The sequence below is a fragment of the Artemia sp. Qi Xiang Cuo genome, chromosome 4, assembly GCF_049724085.1.
Source record: "Artemia sp. Qi Xiang Cuo chromosome 4, ASM4972408v1, whole genome shotgun sequence".
Taxonomy (NCBI): Eukaryota; Metazoa; Arthropoda; class Branchiopoda; order Anostraca; family Artemiidae; genus Artemia; species Artemia sp. Qi Xiang Cuo.
Window position 1 is genome coordinate 85,388,582 of NC_142797.1, and position 26,251 is coordinate 85,414,832.

Genomic DNA, 26,251 nt, shown 5'->3' on the forward strand with positions numbered 1-26,251 from the left:
AGTTACCATCATGTTTTTCAGGAATGTTTAGTCTTGCGTCTACTATTCACGATCATTTGACACGATCTTCTCAGTTGGTGCGAAGACCAGCTCTGGTCACGTCTAGGTCTAGGTTTTCAATTCGCCATGTTGTTCCGTTAGTTTGGGAGAGTTTGCCAGAAGATTTGAGGAATATTGGGGGTTTACAGGAATTTCGTAAGTTGCTAAAGAACCATTGTTTTGATGTGTATATTTTGAATGGATTATTCTATGCCACTTAAGTTATGTTTTTGAGGAGGGTTTAGTTGCAGCTGAATATGATTATAATTATTATAATTTTGTAGGGTATTGTTTGGAGATTCGTTGGTTTTCGGGTCCGGTAAGTTGAGCTCTAATTATGTTTTTTTTTTATTTATTAGGAGGGTTTTCTCCCGCACAAGCATGCTTGAGGGAATCGATGATGTATATATATTTTTTTTTTAAATAAACCCATTGTTACTTCTAAAAAAGAAGACCTATATCCACCGGTTCTGCTCAATTTTTGCTTATGATTCTATCTTCCTGATAAAAATGAAAATGCATGCTGATCAAAAACCAACAGTTGGTACATCAAACATAAAAACAGTTGCAAACCTTTTTAATTGCAAACGGAGCAAGGCTTATTTGAAAACGGCACTGAAGATAGCTTAGCAGAGGTCTTCGAAGGAAAAGGATTATTTGTAGCCAATGAACTAACTAGCATAAATATAGACACAGTCTTCAGCATAAGAATAGTAAAAAAAAAGAAAATGGAAAGAATAAACATTGAATGACAAACAAGACTTAAGATGGCTCAGCAGAGGTCTTTGCCGAAACAATTTAATTTTGAAATAATGAACCAAAAACGAAAAATATAGATATTTTGGCAAAGCCTATGACTGGGCAGTCTTCAATGCAGCAACAAGGCTAAAAACAACATCAAGAAAAGGGAGAGAATGAAACCACACAAAAGTAGGAAAAACAGTTAAAAATAAAACCACGGAAAAAAGCAGGAAAATAAATGAAAACGGTTTAATAAAAAACATAATTGATGACACCTAAGTGGAGGCCTTTGAAGGGGCTTTAAAAAAAAAGAAAACGAAAAAAAAAAGAAGCAAAACGAATATAAAAAGAAGACACATCAGGGCCACTCATACAAAAAGTGATTTTCCTCGTCGTTAAAGATGGACAGCTGCAGCTTTTCTGTGTGAGGTTTTCGACTAAGGTGTTTCAAACGGTGTTTTTCTTTCCGATAAGAGACCCTTTTTCAAGGTTTTCAGGTTATTTTTAAAAATCCCCATAATTTTTTTCCATAACAAACTTTTTGAATTAAAATCAAGTATTTTTCAGTAGGCATCAAGACATGGCTAATTGTAGAAAAAGCCAAGACAGGTAGTCCGAGTAATTAATCCAAATAATAGTTACCATTCCTGAATCGAATTTTAATAGAAATTTTTCATTCACTTGACAGTTTGTTTTTCAAAATGCAATTTAAATTTTTTGGTTGCTATGGGCCGTCGTTTGTTCTTTACTAAGTTCCAGCTGTTGCTGCAACCATGAATACATTTTTCCTATTTTGTTGACCAGTTAGACATTTTTCTCACGATTCCTTTTTCTTCTTTTTAAAACCAATAAAGTCGAGGCGGAACACTAAAATTATTTTACACATAAATTATACACTAATTACTTGTAATGATGCTGTTGTCAAGCCTTCGCGTGCTTCTATTGCGTTACAAATTTCTTTATTTTTTTTAGGAGAAACGGGATCGAGAGAAAACAACGAGAAGTATTTAAATAATACCATCATCTCTTGCAATATTTTCAGCACCTTATACTTTAACAAAAAACTTTACCATTCTGATCCATGAATTCGGATGTACTAGTAAAGGTACAACTTCGTTTACCATCTCAAACAGCGTAGGTTTTTGAAATAGACCCAGCTGAGCTAGTCCAGATATCGCATCTATGGCATCGACTATAACATATTCCTCAGGATCACTGAGACCCTGAAACACAACTTACATTAAGGATCGAATGTCTGATAACAAGGAAACATAAGGGTGAAATTCGAAGAATAAAATAAATATTGAGTAAAAAAATAATCAAAATTTTCTTTGGGGACGTGGAGGGGCACAAGCGAGGAGATGGCACTTGAGTGGGGAGGAGTTAATGATGATTCCAGTATAGATATTTCACAACTGTTGACACTGAATTCTAAGAGCTTAAAACTTTGGGAGGATAGCCCTCATTAGCTTCTGCAAAAAGGCTCTCATTTTTAGCACTTTCACAATCAAATAGCTTTTACCATAATACCTAACATCTTCTAGTGACATTGAGTTGAAACTCAGTATTTTTATAACCTGCATAAGAAAATAATAATGAAGATCTGATGGCCAACAAATAACATCATATATTGATCTTTAAAAATTTCATTTACTGACTTAATACATTACTGAAAGTTTTGATTGGTTTAAAGTTTCTACGGTAATTATCAAGCAGATACCAACAATGCCCTATACATTGATTAAAACACAAAACAAAAAGCCGGAATATTTACTTTTAGGCGTAATTATACCATTTAAAGAAAAACAAAATTGGGTATGACAGATTTTGTAGTTCACCCAAGCAGAAGCAGGAAAGCTACTCGTATTTCATACATCTGGAGGTCTCACGGAAATAAATAAAATAGATTCACTCTAAACCTTGGCTCACACAAGAAACACTACTTTTCTGTGATTAATCTAGATATAGTTGTGTTAACGATCATTTTGACTATTGCTTAATCAACTTCATATATTCAGCTTCAACTTCAACATATAATCAACTTCAACTTCATATATTCAGTCATAAAAGAAACTGATGTAAGACACACAATGTTTTATTTACTAGTTTTATTATTTTATACATAGAAAATTAGCATAATGCTTGGCAGGCAGAAAGTAACAAAGCCCTACCTTCTACATTACCTACTTTTTGGAAAAAACAGAAATGTTTTCTAAAAACTGAATGACTCAGTGGAATCGTTCTAAAATTGGAAAAGGATGTACTTAATGAACTGGGAAATATTTTGACGAGTTTTCGAGAAAAGCTTTGATTTTCAAAGAAATTTTGGGCAGGAGCAAAATTAAATTTTCGTGAGTTTTCGAGAAGAAATGATTATTTTAGAGCAAATCTTGGGGATTTGGGGAGCTAAATTTTCTTTTATGGGAATCAGCAAACTTCTGATATTTCCCCAAAATTTGCGGATAGTGGAACGACTTGATTCCCCCACTTCTCTACTGTGCGTAGCAAAGAATATGGTAAAAGAAATTTAATGCATTGTATTACCTGTTGTAAGAGGGGTTTGAGAAGGGTTGAACAAGTCCATCCAATGTACGCAGCTACCCCAACAATAGCTTTGAAAAACGAGGATCGAAGTTGATGATCAGTCTTGTCGTTTAGAAACGTAATCATATGAGATAATATCACGTCATTTGCTGCAAAAAGTAAGAAAACTTAAAATTCATAAGCAGTTGTAAACGCCAAAGACATTAAATAAGTAGCAATAAAATAGATAATTTTATTCATTCAATTGAAGGATTCAATTTTTCTTCATCTATTTCGTGTAACTAGGTGGTTTCAACACATTTTTCCTCGGTATCCAAGCTGTAGAACTTCAGAGAATAGTTTTTCATAAAAAGCTTATAAAGTTTTGGCAAAGATACTTTCGGAAAATGGTTCCTTGGTAACAATTGAAGTAACATGGTAACATGAAATCTCCAGGATGTATTACTACGACCATATATTAATGGAAAGATATTTGAAAATCTATTAGGGAACTGCAACGACTGGGAAGCCAAGTGTTGCTTACTTTTTGCCAATGGGCAAAATGGCTCACTTTTTGAAGACTGGAAGCGACGTGACGATTTTATTCGCTGATCTGCTGATAATATGAAAGCATCATGGGAAATGCCACAAATGCAGACAAACTACTATGAGGCAGTCATAAAGTAAATGTGAAAACCCTTGGTGTCTCCATAGAAAATTGAAGTCTGTTTAAGGTTCGAAGCATCAATTATCGAGAGAATACACGTTGGATCTCTATATATTATCTAGTCTGGTGACCGAACAGAATGATAAGAAATCTGGCAATAAAGTTGTCAAAAAAGTTGATCACCCTGTATTGCCCAACCCTGTTTATCCTGGTTTGCAAGCCAGAATATTTGAAGGTTGACGCTTAGTTTGGAGGAGATGATCAAAGAAATATTTTCCCATTTTCAGGAAAGTGTCTGTCCTCGGATATGCTAAACAAGATTCATCAAAAGAATCCAATGATTCCAAGATAGACAGGCGGATTTAATGGTCTTGCATCATTTGTTAAGAAGAGGCTAAAGAAAGCCTTTTGTGAGCCAGGAAACACTGCAGACAATAGTTTACTCACCTTCATCAAATATGTCATTTTTGCTCTTTTGACGGACGATGAAGGTTTTTAAGTTTTCGAAAGGTTAAAAATAGAGAAAATGCTTCCTACAGCACTTACGAAGAATTAAAGACCGTCTTCTTAAGTCTGTTGTTACACCTAGCTGATCCAAAGTCTAGTTTAGATGTATATCTGAATAATCTTTTGGACCCTAGTTACAGAGACTTCAAAGTGCCTAGTCTGAAACAAATCGGCAGAGAAAGCTTATCGAGCATAGGGGTAAAGTAAAAGGACTTGCATCTGACAAAGCCAGAGAATGAAATCAATGGAAGAAACAACTTTTTTTTCGCATGCTGACCAATAGTCGGTGTTGCACAGGCTTCGATCTCCTGATTCAGTGCCTTCGGTCGGGAGTAAAATGCGTGGTTGTGGCAAATCATCCAACGCTTCCCGTGATTTTCCCCCAGATTTTTCCACGCACCTATTTAGAGCTGGGTTAAATCTGGATGAGCTTATAGAGTCACAACATTGACCCCTGCTCCAAGCCAAACAACCAGCAACTCCAACACTCGAACCCCTGTCCTCAAGATTTCAAGTTCAGTGCGATAACCACTCGGCCAGGACGATTTGATAGATAAAACAGGGCCCCAATAATTGAAAACGCACATAGTTAAAATTCTCAATGTCTATTGAAATCCTGAAGCTGATTCTCTTATGTGACAGAAACTGATTTAGGCGAATGGATGCTAAGAACAATAGCCAATGGTTTAGTGGAGTATGTTCCAACCAGAGATTAAATAATAAAAAACAAGTTTACTCAACTGAAAGTAAGGAGCAACAATAAAACTTAAAACAAATAGAAATTATTACGTATATGAGGGGGGTCACCCCCTCGTCAATACCTCACTCTTTACGCAAAGTTTGGATTCTGTCCCGATTCTTTAAGAACGAATCCTGAATCACAAAGGCCGTTTAATTAGAACTAATGGGTCTTTTAAAAGTACAAAGGAAACTTTAGCGTAAAGAGCGAGGTACTGACGAGGAGGCAACCCCCCTCAAATACGGAAAGATTTCTATTCGTTTTAAGTTTTAATGTTGCTCGTTACTTTCTGTTGGAAAAACTTTTTTTTTTATTTACTTTCTGATCGTCTTTTAAATAATGCTGGGAAATACGGCTCCCCCTCCATGGAAAGACCCTTCCACGATTTTCATTTAAGATCACTAGATGTTTTGGGGATGTTTCCCCCTTTGAAGTTTAATGCTACCAAATCTACAGTTTGTCGTAACGAACTGTAAGAAAGGAGCGATGCGGCTCAATAGTAGCCAAAACTGTAAAAAACAGTGTCTTGATAATAATAGATACATCAAAAGAATAAATTTTTGATGCTTATTCAAAATATATAAAATTTGTGAAGTTTAATGTTACCAATTAAGCGCTATGAGCCTGAGAAAATTCGACTAATTTTTAAAAAAGAAGGGAAACACCCCAAAGAAATCATGTTATCTTAATGGAAATCAAACCATGAGATTCAGAATATTAGAGAACCCTACTGCAGAGGTTTCAAGCTCCTATATGCAAAAATGTGGAATTTAAATTTTTTGCCAAAAGCAAGATCACGGATGCGTGTTTATTTTTTTTTTTTTTTATTTTTTTTTTTTCCCCAAGGGTGATTGTATCAAACCAGTAATCCTAGAAGACCAGGAGAGGGTTCATTTGATCGGAAATTAAAAGTTCTAGTGCCAATTTTTAGTGACCAAAAACATTAGAGGGCAGCTAGCCCCCTCCCACCCCCCTTTTTATACACTCCCCATTTTAATTGTCCGACCAAAATTTTGAGATAGCCTTTTTGATTAACATGGTCAAAAGATCTGATAACAAGGTTTTTGAGGATGACTTGAACCCCCACAGCCCACCGGGGAAGGGCTGCAAGTTATGAACTTTGCCTGTTGCTTCCGTATAGCATTGGATATTTGGAAGCATAAAGATCTTTTCGGGGAGGGGGGATTTTGGGGGGGGGGTTCTTACGTGGGAGGATCTGGTCGGGGAGGGGTTTTTGTGGGGGACGTGACTTTTCGCGGGGAGGGGGAGCTGGATTTCCCAGCATCAATTAAAAACTGTCAGAAATTAGATAAAAATAAGTTTATTCAACTAAAACTAAGGAGCATCATTAATTAAAACGAACAGAAATTATTACGTATATGTGTGGGTTGCTCCCTCCTCAGTACCCCGCTCTTTAGCCTAAAGTATTTTTAAGGTTGTAAAAAGCTTATTATCCTAATTAAACGGTCCTTGTGTATCAGGAGTCATTCTTAAATAATTGGAACCAAAACTCAACTATAGCTTAAAGAGTAAGGTATTGACGAGGGCAACCCCCATACACACAAAATATTTCTGTTTGTTTTAAGTTTTAATATTGCTCCTTACTTTCAATTGAAAAAAAGTCATTGTTTTTATGCAATTTGAATAAGCATCGAAATTCGATTCTCTTGATGTATCTATTGTTATCAAGAGTCTGTTTCCTAGAGTTTCGGTTACTATTCAGCTCCGTCGCTCCTTAACAGTAAGGACTTACAGTACTTACTTACTTAGAGTTACTTACTTACAGTAGTAACTTATAGTTACCACGAACCGTTTGAAAAGGAAGATCAAATTGCCGTGGGGTTTGGACTTAAAATTAGCAAAATGTGAGGTGTGGAATAAGCAGGACTGATATTATGTGTGTCTAGGTCAGCGCCAAAAGCAAAAGAGCCTATAATCAAGTAGGAGGCAGCCTAGAGATCGAGCATTAATTGAACGACATGAGACAGGTAGTCCTGATGACGTAATAAACCTAAAGCAAAAGTCCTGGAAGCTTTGCAGACTTTGATTGTGGATTCCAACAGCGAAATTACTTGGAAAGGATATCGTCTTGTGTCGTTACAAGGAAGATTTACAGCTACAGCTCTGAGGAATTTACCCATAACACAGCCCAGTTCACTCCTTATTTAAGTTGAAAATGTGGTTTAAGTGGTTAATAAGGAATAAAATGACTCTTTAATAATAATAACAATAGTAATAAAGAAAGGGATCAACCCTGCTTAGCACATAATTTATATTGATTTCCATATTGGTTTTTCGTAAAGCTTACATGATGACTCATAATACAGGGTGTTCCAAAAGAAACAGTGCACTGAACACAAGAAAGGATATTTATACATTTAAAATGTTTAAATGTAGCTGAAAATGTTTTCCCAAAAGATTTTAAATATTATATTTAGATAATTTAGAATTCTTTCCATATAAAGTGCATGTTGTTCATGAACTGAAGCCTCAGGATTCAGAAAAACGCGTACTCTTCTGTCGGTGGTTTGAAAATTTTATTCTAGAGAAAAGTGAAAACATTTTAAACCATGCATTCTTCAATGATGAAGCATGGTTCCATTTGTCCGGGTACATGAACAGTCAGAACTCTAGAGTGTGGTCTACAATAAATGCTCATGCTCTGTTTCAGAAGCCCCTCCACGACCAAAAAGTTGGTGTTTGTTGTGCTTTGTCAAGGCGGCGTATAATTGGACCTATCTTTTTTGAAAACACTATCAAATCCGATTGTTACATTCATAAAATCCTGGAGCCATTTTTTGATCAACTGACGGAGCAAGAAAAGCAACAAGGCTGGTTCCAGCTAGATGGAGCAACTGTACATACGGCTCGTGTCAGTATGGCTGCAGTTGGTGATGTCTTTGGGGATCGTGTGATCTCTCGTGGTTTGTGGCCACCTCGATCACCGGATTTAACACCTCCTGACTTTTATTTGTGGGGCAAATTGAAAGGCAGTGTATGCAGACAATCCTCGAACTACGGATGAACTGAAGCAGAAAATAACAAGTGTTATTCAAAACATCAAACCTGATGAACTTGAATGTGTTTTTCAAAACATGCAGCGTCGCGCTCGTTTATGTCTGCAGATGAATGGCGCACATTTTCAACAGTTATTGTAGATCATATCTTACTACACGAGTCAAACCTCAATCGTACTTTAGTTGATAAGGTATTAGATTTGTGAATATTTGCAATATATAGTATGTTTCTGTGAGTTTTGTTTCTTTGGGTTATTAGCATATTCCTACTGCACTGTTTCTTTTGGAACACCCTGTATTTCACTTTAAACAAGTTGTCGGGCTATCAAATGCATCTTTTGTCACGTAAGACATGCTTCAACCTTCAACTTCTTCCAAAACTTTTAAACTCTGTTGCCTTACCACATTATCTATGTATTGATCCTTTTTGGAAACTATTGACAAATTCTGAAAGTCAACACTTCTATGACTGTGCCTTACTTTTCTAGAAAGGTATCTTTGGAAAGCACTGTTTTTGACTTTAATCCCAAGGTTTATGATGGAACAATACGGAGCCTTGGAAGGCATTAGCTTGTTTTTGAAAATCGTCTGTATACCATTCAAGGCAGTGTATTGACTAGACCTTGAAATATCCATCCATCTGACGCAAACGGGGGGATTCCCGGCCTAGAGTAGAAGAACCTATTCGAAAGCCAGCATGGTATTTAAAATTTTAGTTTTATCTTTCCTCTGTCTGGAAGGATAACACATCATTCTCAATTTTCACCTAAAACACTTTCAACAAATTATGCAATGTTTATTAACTAGGCAATGCAGTAAATATTATCCTCCAAGTTAATTAAAGATTGCAATAGTTAAATTTCGTAAAAAGTAATAAAAGTTTCTTAATCTGCCACTGGCAAGCCAAGCGAGTAGTGCAATTAAGAGAGCAATGCAAAAACACACGCTTAGGACGATCACAGATGAGAATAATTATAATAATTATAAGAATTATGTAATAATTATAAGAATAATTATAAGAATAATTATAAGAATTATGAAAGACTGAAAGGAAAAAAGTGTTAAAACGAAAAAAACTTTTGTTTAACATAGTCAATCAGTAAGTCATGGAGACATCAAGTTACAGAGGTGGGTGCTAGAGACGAAGATTAGGTCGGTAATGGAGTGTTGAGCAGAAGTTTGGGGGTTTGATAAGGGTGTTATATTAGAAACACTGCAAATAAAGTATAATAGGAGAATGCTAAGTTTAAGTGAGAGGTTTAACAGCTTACTTTTTAGAGAAGATTTGGGAATTTTATCATTTAGAAGTTGGAGGCTAGTGAAAATGGTGAACTATTGGGAAAGAAGGTTAAGCATGGAAAAGTATTAGTTAGTGAGGAAACCATTGGCCGAGCCTCTGTAAGACGGAAAAAGGCGTTTGTTGATGAGGAGAATTAAGTAAATTTTTTTGGAATTTGTGTGGAATGCGGGGGTAAACGTAAGCAAGTTGGAGTGGACGAGGGGGATGAGCCATAGGCGGAAAATTGCGCGGAAATTGGAATTTATTTTAGTACTAAGAATATGGCACGGTTTATTCGTGTAGGCATAACACATCGAGAGGGTTTTATGTGATAACTTTGTTTGTAATAGTATTTTTTAATGGTTTTCCATACTTTTATGGTCTTGATCAAAGATTTATATTGAATTTTTTAATTGTATTTGTATGCTATTCTCTTTTTGTGGCCATAGCCCAGTGTTGTTGTTTTTTTTGTGTGCGGCAAATATACAAACATACTATGTACTACACAAATCAACACGACTTTGATCTCAAAACATAATAAAAACCCAAATATAGTTTCTAGCCATCACGAAAAACTGATTTTTTTTGTTGCTACGCGTAAATAGTTGAAATAGTTAAGACTAAAGATGAAAGCTTGGGACGGTCATAACTACTCATAACTATTTAAAAAATAACTCTTATGTTGTCGTTTCATAGCCATTCAAAGATCAGCCTCTGATGACATGACCGGTCAAAGCTTTCTTCTTGAAAGGTTTTAGAAATTTTGCTCTAAATTAACTCGGTTTATTAATATTCCCCTACGTGTTTAGACATGAAATTTTTGAACAGAGAGAGAAAGCGAAATAATTTTAAGACAAAAGTCTACAAAATTTCTGGTAACCCTTCCCTCTCTGTCCCCTCACGATTGGAAAGATCAGCAATTACTGGTCCTCAGTTCTAGGCAAATTATCCCAAAGCTTTTAAGTACTTTTCTTCGACTCACCTCTTTGTTTCCCAAAGAAAATACAAAGTTGAGAGATGCCATTTTCGACCAAACCTCTTTTCACATGATTATCAGGATCGGTTAACAAAGAGGTGACAATTTTTTGAAATGACTCTTGAAGATTATTTAATTCGGTATCGTAATCCACATGCGGCGTCCACATCGGAGATGAAGGGGTTAAGGGGGTAACAGGGATTACCTCAAGCTCCTGAGTTGATTCATGATAAATATCACCAAGGAACCTGAAAAACGAAAAAAAGATCATTATGTATCTTACAAATATTATATATCTTACAATTCATCAAATACAGGATGTGATCGTAGGTATTTTAAATCAAATATAGGAAACTAAAAGTAAAGGCAGATTAAATTCTAACTCAAAATAGTTCCATGTTTTTATTTACCACATAACCACAAGGTCAGACGCGCCAATTCAAGGAGGGGGAATTCCTCTCACTAGATTTTTTCACCACCCACTCCCTAGAACTTAAAAAAAGCTTTATTAGGTATTGACATTGAAAATACTGCTTTTTCATTATATTCATTGATAAAAAATCGAAAAACGACAAAATTATCCCCTTTATAGTTTGAAAATATATTTTCCCCCCTTCCCCCTAAGTTTTCTAAAACTGTTACTCCTGAATAAAATCTACGTATACGTAGATTACGGCAGTATATTCCGACTGATGGTGAGATTAAAAAGAAAACCCAGAAAAGATTTGGTTCGCCTCAAGTAGAATGTGCATTATTGGTTAAATTTGTATTCTATAAGGTCCTATACACACAGCGTTTTCTACGCACAAGAAACAACCCATGGAGATTTCAAACAGGAAATAATGTCAAGTGAAATGATCCAACAAGAGCACTATATGAATTCCAGAAAGTTTTTCTCTCAAAATCTCTCTAGAAAGTTTCTTGACAAAAAAAAAGTTCTTGGAGCAACTACTTATGAAAGAATACCAGTTATATACATTTTTGGTGTTGCACATTTAGCAGTCCAACTTTCAAAGAAGAAGCTATTCATGGTTTCAAGCAAAACTTTGCCGACTGGAAAAACAAAATTTCGGTAGGCTATCAAATTCCTACCGAAATTCACCTACCGAAATTAGCCTATTCGACACCCGAATTTAGCTAATTCCAACCAAAATTAGCCTTCCAAAATTATATCTTCTCACAGAAATTCGGTAGGCTAAACCACTGATTTGAATCATACATAAACCGAACGTTCACCCACATGAAAAACATCAGTCATTAGACGAAATGAAATCAGCTGCTGAAGAAGAATTCGGCTTCTGTCAGAATATATTAATCTAACAGGACTTGTTCACTTGTTGGAATTTCTATTGTCCATTCACAGCTTTAACCAAGATGTGTTCCAAAATGTAGGCTAGGGATAACTCAAAATCATATTGGTTTGCTTTTTCGACAAACTTATGCATAGGAAGGTAGAGAAATCCCCCGAGACAATTTTAACAAAATTATTGTGAGTTTTCATCTACACTCTACAGGATTCTTTTTATACCTATGTAGTATTTGGATCTGATGAGAAGGGAATCTATAGCACTTGAACATGGGTTTGATAGGATTTGTTACTACTAGCGCAACTTGAAGTTCAGTGGTACCAACTATAACTGGAAAAACTCCTAACAAGCTTATCTTCCGCTAATTAAAAATTTGATTCCAACTGAAATTTACAATTCAGTTGGATTTAACCTAAAATCTCATAAAAGCACGGTTTTCTAAGCATTTTTTTTTAGTATGAATTAATTGGAGATAGGTTGGTGTGTGTTGAAATGAGGAATCAGATTTTTGTATTTTGGGGAATGAGGCAAACAATATTTTTACAAAAAAATATACGCCACGGTGGTTTTCTTTTTAAGCCTGTCGTTCGTTAGGCTCTATGGCTAGTTTAGATACGAAAAAAATAATTTTTTAAGAAAAAAGTGGCATTTCCTAGGTATACATACTAAATTATAAGTTTTTATTACACAAACTAATAAAACCTACAGCTTTAAATTATTGAGTTCAAAGACTTAAGAAAAATCAAATGCGTTGGAGTCTCCTAAAATTGACTTTTTTTAAATGATGCCCAAAGTAGCTAAAAAACAATGTACGTATGGCAAAAAGTCTGGGCAGAGATCCACGATGCTTTTGAGAGGAAGCATTAACCATAACAAAGGAGAGACAAATTATACGAACACAAAGAATAATGAAAACAAGGAGAAATTTCAAAACCGTGAGCGGTAGAGCACCCCTTTCTATTTAAAAGTGGGAACAGCAATTTGTATCAAGATTTCTAAAGATTCGGGTTAAATCTAGCTTATAAAAATACCCAACGGTGACTAATTAAAAAAAAATTAATTTAGGAATTGGTGGCCTGACCCTAAACTAAATACCGTTGTTTTATAAAAATACACTTAGGTAGAAAAACTTCGTGGACCATAGCTAATATCAATATTTAGTAGGCAAAAGAGCATGGCGTCATAGTCTCCAAATAATTTAGTTTTTCCCAGGCTAGAGAAACAGTTCACAGATTGATTCAATTTATCGCCAGAGATAATTGTTTTAGCCAATTAATGAACTCGCTATATTTCTAAGTCGAGAAAAATCTGTAAAATTCCTGCGCGTTGAACTCAGTATATATAATAAAATTATTTAATTCAATTCAAACTTTTTATTTCCTCCGAATACGAAGAGTAAAAAAATAAATAAAAATAATAACCGCTAATCAACAGGCCATAAAATTATTTTAAACTATACAACAACAAGTACGCAAAGGCCTTCAATCAAAATTATCACACAAATTAACACTTCATTCAATAGATAATAAATTAACACTTAAAATTTACGCTTCACAAATTAACAATTCATTCAAAAATAAAATAAAATAAAATAAATTGAGCTTCGTGCGCAGCTCTATATAAATTATGTGAAAAAACAGGTAAATTGGATAAAAATTTCTTTTGCTTTTTCTCCAAAACATCAAAAGGGTTTTTATTTTATATGTATTCATTAAAAAAGTATTTGATTCAGATTTAGAAAAGCGGCAAAGGGACTTGGCAAAATTAAAAAATGTGGTTTTTACATGCGCAATATTACTAATTCTAAAAAACGGGAGAAGCGATGAAAAATATATTTCATTATAATATAATAAAAGAATAAGACACATCAAGCTTTCCAGTTTACCACAGATTTGCAAGTGAAATGGTGATGTTTAGTGCACTATTTGGTAGTCTATATTCTCTAGGGTTGAGATTACACTATGGCAAATTGGGGAGGATTTGCTGTGAGTTTCTTTAAGGAGGTGAAATACCTGTCTTTTGGCATAATCTACCAAGTTGGAGATTACGTTAAGGGAAATTAGTAGGAATTTAGTATGTGTTTTATTATCTGAGGCCAAGTAACAGATTTCGCTAAGCAGGGTAGTTTACACAGTGTGATTTACATCCCACCTGACCCAAGAGGAGATATTCTTCTAGCTTCTTGATAAGTTTGCTTACATTTTTTCCTATAATCTGAGCATATTGGTGGTTCGAAGTTCTATTTTCCGTGATATTCAGATAACAAAAGTAAGTTTGTTTATATATTACGAGAGTTCGTTTTCGCCACGACCTTTAAACGTAATAACTAAATGTATTAGATCACAACTGTTCTGTTCTATACGTATACCCCGGGTTTGGTAGTGATATCTGTCGATAGAGAAAACATCGGTGGTTTCGACAGGGATTAGATTTCCCAGTATAATTCCAATTGGTCATACCTGCGGATGTAAGCCCCGCTCCAGCCCAGCTTCCAAGAGCGGTACTGAATTCTACCGTGGAGTAGTAATATTTTTATGAGATCGCCGCAAGGCCTTGAGGATAGAGGAGTTAGCCTGTGGGTATTCTCATTTGAATAGTAGTGAAAACTATCCTCTACTGATACCTTTTTTCTTAGGCTATCCTCTACTGAACACCTTTTCTGGAAGCTATCCTCTACTGAACACCTCTTTCTTATACACTTGTCTCTCCCACTCTAATCCCCTATTCAACTAAATACTGTTATATCTAGCTTGACTCGAGGCCCCCTCCCACTGTGCAAAACATGAAACTTTATAACCCTAGCAGCTGAATATCTGGATGTATATTTCGTAATCCGACAATAAAATACCAAACAATACGCTAATATTATGTTGACATCATGGATGAATATTTCCCTAAAATGCAGTCTATATCTACTAGCTATGAGATTCAGGTTCTAAATCAACATTCAAACTAAGTCTAAAAATTAATGTTACTATTTTCATTTTACTTTCTTAAGTAACAAGACAAAATTAAAAATCGTCTTACTTAGAAGAAAGATTGGCAAAATCCGTCAGACACTTTGCAAAGGTAAATCTTACCAATGACGATTCGTCTTGCACCAGCTGAAAAAAAAATAAGGAAAAACGGATAAACAAAACGTATATATTAGAAGAACAATGACAGACTCAATACATAATACAAATTCAAATGTGATAATTTCAAGGTTCATTTCTTGATTTTCTATGACACAATTCACGGATTCTTTTTTTCTTCTTCTTCTTGTTTTTGTTCTTTAATAAAATGGTTAGAAGTGTTTTCAGTCATTGATATGGCGCCAATGTTCTGGCCCCCAACAGACCGTTGTCAATAACATGACCTAATCACAAACTTCAATAAATTTTTTTTGAGCATGAGAAGGCAAGCTATTTAAGTTTAATGAGAGAAAAATAAAAGATAAATTATGTTATCAATTTGTTGCAACTAAAATGCCCTAAAAAATTCCAGCTGAAAATATCTAGTTTCCTAGCATTTGGAGAAAGAAGGGCACTCAGGGACAGTAAGGGTAATAGATAGTCCTTACTCGTACCCCATGTGTGAAGATAAGGGCGAGAATATGCTTCACTTCATGGCTCTTTGTCCTTAATTACAGGATTTAAGAAAAGAATTATTTTCTAGTAGTTTGGGGTCAAGTGTGTAGCTGGTCTAAGTAATGGGATCAAAATACTATGTGACAATAAAAAAATTGCAAATTAAATTAGGGTGATCCATAGAGATATTTTTGTAAGGGAAGAAGAAAATAGAATTTTGTTTTAAAAATTACATTTTAAAATTTACCAAACACATATTTTTGATTACTTAGTGGTTGTAAATATTGGTTGTGAAAACACACAGTATATTTTTATTTAGTCCCTAATTTTCCTCAACATTCTTTTAAACTTTCAATTTAATACCTATAGTCGTCCTTGAGATATTGCAGATGAGTTTTTTGACAACCTGGATACAGATATTGTTTTTTGATTTAATTCAATACTCCCCTGAACATTAGCCAAAAGTTTAAACATAAGCAGTAATTTTAGTTGAAAGTAATAGCAGAAATCAAAAGTAATAGTAGCGGTCATAAGTAGTAGTAGTATCTACAAGCAGTACTGGTGGCTGCAAACAGTAGTAGTGGTCGCAAGTAATAACAGTAGTCACAAATAGAAGTAATGGTAGCAGTCAGAGGTAATACTAGTATTCAAAGGTAGCAGTAGTAGTAGTCACAAACGGTAGTACTAGTTGCAAGTAGTTTCAGTAGTCGCAAGTAATAATAGCAGCAGTAGTAGTAGTACCACTGTACAGAACTATATACAAAGTGGCTCGTCATTTATACATCCCTCTTAATGTGCCTTGTAAGTTTCAACTTAATGCCCTTAGCAACTTCTGATATATTACTGATACTCTCTTTTGACAACCCGCATGCACATAGTATGTCTTGATTTAGTACAAGACCCCCCCTAAAAAAATAAAACATTCTTTAATAGCTTTATATTAATACCCTCAGCCTTTTTAGAAAACGGGGATCAAAGACGCCCATTTTTCCCAAACAGCAAACCCTAAAAAAAAAAAAAATGATAATAACAATAAAAAAGAAAAATTGGTTTTGAATTAGGAATTGTTGTGGTATGCCTAAGAGAGGCGTAGTATTTGATATAAAGCAAAAGAGAAAACTAAAGCATAAGAAGCACCTTAGATCTACTATATGCAATGACCTTAATTTTAAGAGTTCACGTAAAAAGTGGACTGAGGCCATGACCCTGGAGAAGGTTGAATATGTTGCTGATTCGCCTATTTCAGCTCAACCTTGGGCTGAATATTATTCGCTTAGTTTTTCAAAATAAAATTACTCTGTTCACTCTTACTTTAGTCATTTTGTTTAAAATATCTAACACTTGCTGCTTCACAGTATCATGTTCATAAGACTGATCATAAAATAATTAAATCCTCATCTAATGATTTTGATAGGATTTCTGCACTCCATATTCAGGCTGATTGCAAACTTTTTATTTCACACCTTCAATTGTTATTTCCATTTTTTTAAGTTTGTCTGGTGCTTTAAATAGCTTTCAATGCAGCATAGTAGCTTCAGTTCTAAAAAGGGCAAATTGAGAACTGAGTGCTCTCAAATTTGCAGTTTTCAAATTTCAGTTCTCAAAAAGGGTAAATTGGGAACTGAGTGCTCTCAAACTTGAAGTTCTCAAATTTCAGTTCTCAAAAAGGGCAAATTGAGAAGTGAGTGTCCTCAAATTTGCAGTTCTCAAATTTCAGTTCTCAAAAAGGGCAAATTGAGAACTGAGTGCTCTCAAATTTGCAGTTCTCAAAAAGGGCAAATTGAGAACTGAGTGCTCTCAAATTTGTAGTTCTCAAAAAGGGCAAATTCTTCTTAATTGCTCGTTTTATCGACCTGTTACAGTATCTTGCAACCTGAGTTAAGTTTTCAGATACATTCTTCTTCCAAATCTTACTTATACGATTGATTTGGGACAGAATCCGCTTGGTTTTCAGCCTGGGTTGGATGCAGTCACGCTCATCAGATACTTTTTTTCATCTTTTGAATGTTTTTCGAAATAAACAAACTATTCACCTTTATGCTCTTGATATTTCTAAGGCTTTTGATTCAATTAACCATTTTCAGCTATTCCATTCACTGTTTACGATAGGGATTAATCTTTCTATCATTTCATTGCTCAAGCATTAGTACATTTCATTTTTTCTTAAAGCTGAAGTTAATGGTTCGTGTTTTAAAAAAAAAGATACCATTTTAGAATGGGGTCAAACAAGGAAGTGTTTTGTCACCTAATTTATTCAAACTATAATTTTCTCAAGCAATCAAAAATATGCCTACGACATATTTTTCTGTAATGTCTAATGTCATGTATCCAGCCTATGCTCTGGCTGTCTGTGGGGTAGGGAAAATAAAAAAGGGCGTCAGGATCCAGTGTACCTCCGATCGCTTTTGCCTCAAAAATTTCAGTAAAAAAAAAGGCACTAGAAATTTTAGTTTCTAATAGAATGAGCCGACACCAAAAGTGTTTATGACCAGCCCTTCCATATGAAGTGAGTTACGAAAAAATAATAAACAATACGTTGAAGGCTTATGGCTCATTACTAAAGACTACCCTAGAACATTACGTCTAGAGCATTAGGGGATTCACATTACCTCCGATACTGGATATACTTGTTTCAGCCTACTTTAAAATGGGCTTACTAATTCCAATCTTTCCTACTTCCTTTTTGTAAAATCAAATTTCACAACCTAAGGATCCTTGATAGTACAAAGTCAGAACAAGGATTAGCATCCAAAGAAGCGCTGAATTTCCAAATTGAGGTTTTAAATTGCCATTCAATATTGGATTTTCATTCATTACCTTTCCACCTTTTTCTGGAAAAGGCCCTCTCTTACTATAGTATTTGTTTTTAAGGTTTGTCTGTCTAGTATAAAGTATTTATTTTTAAGGCGTGTTTTTCTCGTTGCTCCTTTTATTTCCTTTTCTTACATGTTATTGTTCTGACTTTCTTAGCCAGTGTGGCCACAGGAATTATCTACTGAATATGATTAAGTTAAAGTATATTTTGATTGAATATGGCTTGATTGATTTAATTAAAGTAAATCAGTTTAATTTTTAATTAATTGGATTTGACAAACGATCTCGATTAAACAAAAATACCTAATTAGAATCTGTGTCCGAAAGATTAATAATATTTTAGTGAATACTAGCTATTCCTGTCACCTACACATTAAACTATTTATTAATACTAATGTTCATATTAGTGCCAAGCCAGATTAATTGAATTATATTGATTTGAAAACTTTATTCAGATTATCAGATTCATTAAATCCCAAGCTTGAATTAGAAAGTGGTGGCCGAAAGAAATACAATAGCAATTTCGAGAATACTGGCAATTTTCGTATCCTATATGAGCATACCACTTCTAACACCACTAACAATACATTGCACTACCGAATCGTCTAAGGCCTAGCTGCACATAGCTGCACAAGCTCCTCCGATGTAAATTATGCCAAGCATCACTTTTACGCTACCCTAGTAAGTTCCAATTTCAATTGGATCCTTTATTACGAACTCTTTCGGAGACATTTTTTTTATACTTTTTATAATCAATATCCTTAAATTATGTTAAATTACATAATTTTCTATTTTATTCTTAATATTTATACATTTGCGACTGCTTCTAACTCATCGTCATATATGCCAAGGAGATTGATTGAGCGGTACATGCCTGAGCGAGTTCTGTCAAAATATAATCCAGTACAATACTCCTGTCCAGTCGGCGTAGCTGGTCAATTGACCAACTGCTTTTAAAAGCGTCTTCACTGTCCTTCACCTTACAACTGGATATCTGTCACGAGCCAGTATAAACTGAAAACAGAAAAAAAAAGTTCGATAATACGGGAAATTTGAAAGGTGATAGAAAACTTTTTCAACATTCTTAAAAACATTTCTAAGAATTTCCAAAAGATAATGGATAAAGGTGTAAATTAATATAACCGCATTTCAATATTATAAATAAATAAGCAAAGCGAGAAAAACCAACTAAAGACCTATTTATAAAGTTTTTTACAAGAGAAAGAGGCAAATTTTTCAGAGCGAAAACGAACAAGGGATGTCGCTATGTAAATTCTAGTTACTAGGCAGGATTATTCTTTCGGAATAAAAAAACTGATAACTTTATAAGCATAAAATAGAATATTAATATATATTCAAAAGATTAAGTGCTTCTCTCAAATAAGAAAAAACTAAAACAAAAATACAAAATAAAGAATAATCCATAGACCTAAAACGAAAAACCAAAGACCATGCAAAAATAACCAAGAAGTACACGTAAATAATATAAATTACCGAACAGGGAACCAATACCGAGTAACCAATTTAAAGATGAGTGATTTAGTAGTCTCCTAAGACATAAAACTTATAATTTTGCTAAAAGAGACTGAACTGTTGAAGAACATTTATTGATGAATTTTTGAAGATCAAGCGTTTCTATAAAATGATGAAAAAACAAAACTATGTAACTCAAATATACTGTCCCAAGTCTAGTTAAGACCTTAAGCAGTGAGGAGCTACAGATAATAGTTTGCCAACAGAACTTTGATTTGAAAAGAAAATGGGCAGTTTAAGGATTGAATGAGGGCAAATTTAAGGATTGGATAAGGGCAAAATTTTAAGGGCACAAAATGAAGTAAAAGAAGTTTCAAAAGAAGTGAATAAGAATCGAGAATTATGATGAATAAGAACACATTCCGAAGTAAAAGAAGTGAATAAGAATAGAGAATAAAAAAACATTCTTTTAAAAGAAAACATTGCAGATGGAGGGAGAGGGACAAATGCCGAAATTTTCCTCGGTAATAAAAAACGGGAATCAGATAAGGCAGATCCAAGTTGCTCCGGTAGGATTTTCAAGTAAAGAAAGCCAAAACACAATAACAAAATTAAATAATAAGATACGGAATAAAATGAAAAAAGATAAAATAAAGATGAATGAAACAATTTCAATAACTTCAATTAAGAAAGAAACTCTACAACTGTAAAAACAAATTAGACTGAGAAGAATACAATTAAAGACATATTTGGATCGTATATCATTAAGCGTACAATTGAACTAAAACAATATTTTTTTTCTCGCATTTTCATTCAGAATTTAAAGCTTTTATTTTATATTATCAATATCATAGTAATCAATAAAACATTATCAATAATAAGATAAATTTGTGCTCAAATAATTCTGGCCATCCACAAAGTTATGATGTTTTTCTCGTTTTTCAGAAAAGGTCTATTTTTCTTAATTTTTTTTTTTTTTTAAACTGAGCCATTCTTTATTTTAACGCGAAGAAACAACGAACATATTGTTAATATAAAAGGAATTACAGCCGAATGTTTCAAGCTCGAAGAGTTTTGAAAAAAAAAAAAATACAACGATAAAAGACTTACCAAATATGGAAGAACTCGGTCACAAATCAATTCTGGACAAAGGTTGTCAAAATGGACTTCAAGAATGTCAAGCGCACGAAGCTTATTTTCACACATCTTCAATGACCTAGAACAGCGTTGAACCGAGTTTCTTTTCCACAAATTCTTATTCAGTTTAAATGATATAGGCCTGTCCTTTTTTATGCATTTCACAAAAATATAAACTAAGATCTAATATTTTATCTCCTTCTGGCGAAAATCGGCAAATAAACTTTAATTTCAACAATTATTTTGAAAAATTAGGTTATTATAAAAACTAAAAATTTGGATTAGGAACAAAACTGCACACAAGAGGGAACAAAGAAGTCTCATCTAAGGTACCAACGACCATCCTCCCTTTTAATTTTTTCTTCTTAGGAATATATAATCTAAGCCATCACGTCCCATTAAGAGTCAGACATATATGCGTCTAAGATCAAGGGTAAATTTGTTTTCATTACAGGTTTCGTTAAAACCCATCCCATTTTTGTAATTGCGCTCTGATTTCATTTGATGTCCCATTTGTGTCATTAACAAACACTTTTAATCTACCCAGTAATCTAAACAGGATTAAAAGTTAAATCCCCTCAGTCAGATATTTCAGCTTGAGGTCAGAGTCAATAAGCTCAACAAGATAACTAGTGAATCTAGCAATGAAAAAATCAAGCAAAAGTTTCAATGATATTTCTAGCTATTATAGAGTGGCGCTGCCTATGATATTGCTTGTATGCCCTTTTGAAAACCTAAATGCATATAGTTTTTTTTTTTTTTAATTGGAATACCCCCTAAACTTTTACAAGGAGTTTCACCTTATCACTCTAAGCGTAATTAGTTACAGTAACTGCAGTAGTAGTACCAAAAGCATATGTATTGTCTTTTTGTAGTTTGAACATCCGTCTTATCAAGTCCTGGAAGTTTCAACTGAATACAATAACCTTTTGCTATAATATTGCTTATATTTTCTTTTGATAACCTGTATATTTATATACTTTTGTGATTTCCATCTTAATACTCTTACCCCTACAAGTAGTTGCAATAGAGGTAGTAGTCGAAGTAGCAGCATTAGTTGTAGAAGCAAATGTAGCAGCGGTTGTAGTATTAGTAGTAGCGTGTACATATTACCTTTTGGTCAATTGATCTTCCTCTCTAAGGATTTTCTGAATGTTTCAACTTAAAAACTCGAATCCATTCTTGAGATACGCTCTTTTGACAATGTGCATGCACAAAGTGTCTTTTGGTTTACTTCAAATTTCCCATCAATATTTCAAACGTAGTGCAGTGGCTGAAGTAGTAGTAGTGGTGGTAGTTGTAGTAGCGTCCGAATATTATCTCTTTGGTCAATTGATCATCTCCCTTATCATTTCCTGAAGGTTCCAAATTAATATACTCAGTCATTCCTAACCTACGCCCTTTTGACAGCTCGTATGCACAACATTTTTTATTTAGTTCAAGACTCCCCTCAACCTTCTCTGAAAGGCTCACCTGAATGACCTTGGTCTTTTTGGGAAGTAAAGGTAAAACATGCATACCTTTCTCAATAATATATACTATACGTAAACAGTTAATGAAGTCCTAACGTGCAGACCTTGTTCTAGGGACTATGCAGGCCTAGAGAACCTCAAGGTTCTTCTCTACCCGGGCCTAGGGGCGCACACTTCAAGAAGAGGCACTAAATTATAATTGAATTTATTTTCAAATTGCATTGTTATTTATCGTCAAAGTGCAAGGTGGACTCAGCTGCCCTGTAGCCTACTCAGAGACAAGCGATGGTAAAGCACTACAGAAAGTCCGTGGCCACGAAGACCCTTTCAGAGGGTCCTTAAGAATGGGAGCTGAGAGGTCGGTCTAACCTCTCTCTTTCAGGACTTGTGGCAAAAAATTTACGTTCTGTTCAGTGCTTCAACGATCCCCAACTTCTCAGGGACGGTCCCAAAAAATCTAGCAAAACCGAAGCAGGACAAACACGTCTGTCTAGGCGCAAAAAGCTGTCAGTGTGACCCCGGGTCGGTGAGTGGGTTGACGTCCCAATCCGCATCCTTTCCATATTTTTAAACACTGCCCAAGACGGTCGACGTCTCAGACTTTTTATTTAATGATTGTTTCGGAAAAAGATAGTCGCGGAGGAGAAAGGGGCTTGTCACACTCAATTAACTTTGGACTCTTAAAAAAATCACTATAGAATAAAAGTTCTAGTCAACTGAGTCCCACCAAAGTATATACGACCACCCAATCCTTAAGAACATCAGAAGAATTCGCGTCACAACGTGCAAACCCGGCCACTCGTTTCTGGGGGGCTATTTCAACCCCGAAGTCCTTTATATATGATATGTGGATTATTTTGAACAAAATATTAAACTCAAAATTAGACAGGATATATTTGGAGATAAGAACACGTTGGGTGGGTTTAGTTGCCCTCCTATCATTTTTGACTCTAAAAAAGGACACTAGAACTTCTGGTTTTCAATTTACTCAGCTAAATTCAAAGTTTATACGACCACCCTTTCCATGAAAACCATAGGGTCTAACAATGGGCAACTAAAATAGTGCAACTAAAATAGTCCGTGCTCTGAGGGCCTTAGGGAGGGGGGGTTATCCCCAAAGAAATAATTACTGGACTTTTAAAAAATGCTTAACAAAATGGCTACATCAAGGTTTTGATTGGATATATTTGGGGGAATGATGGGCGAGCGGGGGGGGGGGCGGCTTAGGTCCCTCCAAACAACATAAAAAAATAGAACGGCACAAAAAATTTAAAGGTCTAATCTAATAGAATTAGCCCCCACAGAGGTTTATGTGACCCCGATATCCAGAAGAGCTTATATGGCTCCGGGATATAATTTACAACTCCGAGGATTCGAGAAGGGTTTTAATCTTTATAAGACATAATTGCTGGAACTTTCAACTATGCTCAACAAAACGGATATCTAAAAATTTTGACTGGATACATTAGGGCACTGAGCCCTGTCGAAGTTTCTAAGACAACTCATACAATAAGAAGTGTAATCGTCTAAAAAAAACAATAAAAAAATAGCAAAGAAAAAAAAAACAGTGGGCCCAAACAGCTGTTTAATTATGCACCTAACTTACTCTTCCTTTTTATAACTTTGACTATTAAGAATGGCACTTATTTTTATCACTCCAAAGCCCCCCCCCTCCGATGCTTATACCACCCATCTATCTAAAAAACCTTATATTCCCCCAGGGCATCAAGACCCCCCCTTTCCCTAATGGCTGTAGGGGGGGGGGGTGTCAGCCACAAAGACCTAATGTCCGACCATGTTAACTATACTTAACAACAGGTCAAACTCAAACTTTGGATGGGCGGTGTTTTTGAAAATGATGGCTCTCACTTTCGAATATTCTAAAGTGCAAGAATATTTTCAATTTCTAATCGAAGAGCCCCATTCAAAGTTTGTACGGTAACTCCTTCTATACAAAGTGCCCTGGTCTAATAAAACAAAAGGAAAATAAGTAAATAAATAAATAAGACATTGTGCCCATATTGCTCTTTACTTAGGCAGTGCTATTGCGCTGCCTATGATAATATATCTCTTTCGATTCTATTTCCTTCTCATTATCACTAGACAAGGATTACAACACACACAGGTTTCTTAAAATGCTATAGGACCCCATGCCACTTGTTCTGGTCAAATTTCCAAAATAGCAAGTTCCGATTAGACATATTACGGACAAAATACCAAATGAATCAATTAATAAACACATTTTTTTTTATATTGTTTCGAAAAATAGCTTTCCGTTAAGTACGTAAAATGTCAACTGAAAATAGGAGCCAAGACTCCAGTCGCACGCCCTGTTTTTATATAGAAAAAAGTACACAGATAAAAAGGGTACAAGAAAAATCCAGGGGATATGTGTATGGCAAGCACACATGCCTCTACCATCTTCAAAAATTAGATTTATCTGATATTTGCTGTCGCAAGAGAGAGGAAAATTACATAGCCATCTACATAAATCAATCGATCTACAAAAAATGTGTAGATGGCAGAGACGAATCTCTGCCATCTACAGAAACAAATCCTTCTGCAGAAATTAATATTTGCTATCTACAGAAATAAAGAAGACTTACCTGATATTTGCTGTCACAAGAGTGAGGAAAATTACACAGCCATTATTTTTCCTTGTATTACCACTATCACGTTTAAAAATATCCATCAGATGAGGAAGATCCTTATGAAACCTAAAAAACAGGCTTTTTTCTTAAAAGTACTTCAAATCAGAATTGCCACTGGGCAAAGAACAAGAATCACTAATAATGTGTACAAAAATCAATGCAATAGAGAAACGAAAATCTACTTGTATCACGACCTGATTTGCACTTTTATTGGACCTTTACTAATAGAATTATTACCAGAAGTCAAATAATTCGTCACGAGCTAAAATCTCTTACCAGTTATAAGATGTGCAAAATAAAATTCTTAGGTAAAAGAGGTAAAGTCCCTTACTCTTACTTCTCGGGTAAGTTAAGCCTATGAACTCTGAGAAAAAAAGAATTGACTCAAGTCTATATTTCGCAAGAAATGCACTTCAGAATTCTGTTAAGGAAGTTTCATCCAGAAAAGGAATTTTCAGTTTGAACGTCAACTTCTTCACTTGGCATTGGAAGCAATACAATTGTGTTACTCAACCGTAAAATAAAAAAGAAATATTATTCATCTTGTAATCAACTAAGCTTTCTATACACAAAATAACCCTTTTATAATTTTGGAATTTAGGAGAATGTTTTTTTGGAATGGATGTCATATTTTTGGCTTGTATTTCCCTTTGCAGTAGCTTGTCTACAAAGTTAGAATAGAAAAATTAAAGTCTGATTCATCTGTTTAACGAAAACAAATTAATTCTCTACGCTGGATGGTGTATTTGATCAGCTGTAGCAAACCCGATTCTGTTTTCTTTCTTGAATCAGCATCAGTATCAATATTCAGTTTCTTCGGTAGCAGGAAAATGCAAAATTTTCAGAAAAAGGACCTTGCTTGTAAATTCTACCGCCTGGAAAATTCATGGATCAATTGCATCCTTCCGATTCCAAGATAAACACACAGTAAGGTAAAAAATTAGTTTTCCTTTCATATTTCACTCGACTTTCAAAAAAAGAAGAAACTATTTTCTGCCTTACTCTTTCTAAATGGGATGTCCTACTGATGTGTTCTGGGCATCTGCTCAGATGCCCATCTGCTCCATATCATCTGCTCCCGACTCTTTGTAGTGGGACAAAGAAACATTGAAAGGAAACAATTTCAAAGCAGCAAAGTGCCGTACATCTAAACTGCAAGGAGAACGTAAACAGGCACCCTATTGGAGGGGCAAGGGGATATCGGACAGTAGGCTCCTTAGTTTTATTGTTTTCCTAGATTTGGAAAAATACCTTTTTTTGCGTATTCATAAAAAAATTAAAAAACCTTATCCTACCCTCTAAAGGTTCGTGAATTAGCACTTTCTGCTAAAAAAACAAAA

General features: G+C 34.7%; 1 protein-coding gene and 1 pseudogene across 1 annotated transcript in view; one reads left to right on the plus strand and one right to left on the minus strand.

Annotated features, from left to right (window-relative positions):
• Positions 1-26,251, minus strand: part of LOC148953561 (phosphoinositide 3-kinase regulatory subunit 4-like) — a 108,219-nt gene that overhangs the window by 17,894 nt on the left and 64,074 nt on the right. Inside the window, 8 exon segments of the mRNA XM_089088005.1 lie at positions 1,851-2,003; positions 3,325-3,473; positions 10,495-10,736; positions 14,823-14,899; positions 19,053-19,150; positions 19,153-19,192; positions 20,762-20,867; positions 24,867-24,997. Coding sequence (XP_088944131.1) covers positions 1,851-2,003; positions 3,325-3,473; positions 10,495-10,736; positions 14,823-14,899; positions 19,053-19,150; positions 19,153-19,192; positions 20,762-20,867; positions 24,867-24,997 — 996 coding nt within the window.
• On the plus strand, positions 3,557-4,684 carry LOC148953562 (tyrosine--tRNA ligase, cytoplasmic pseudogene; annotated as a pseudogene).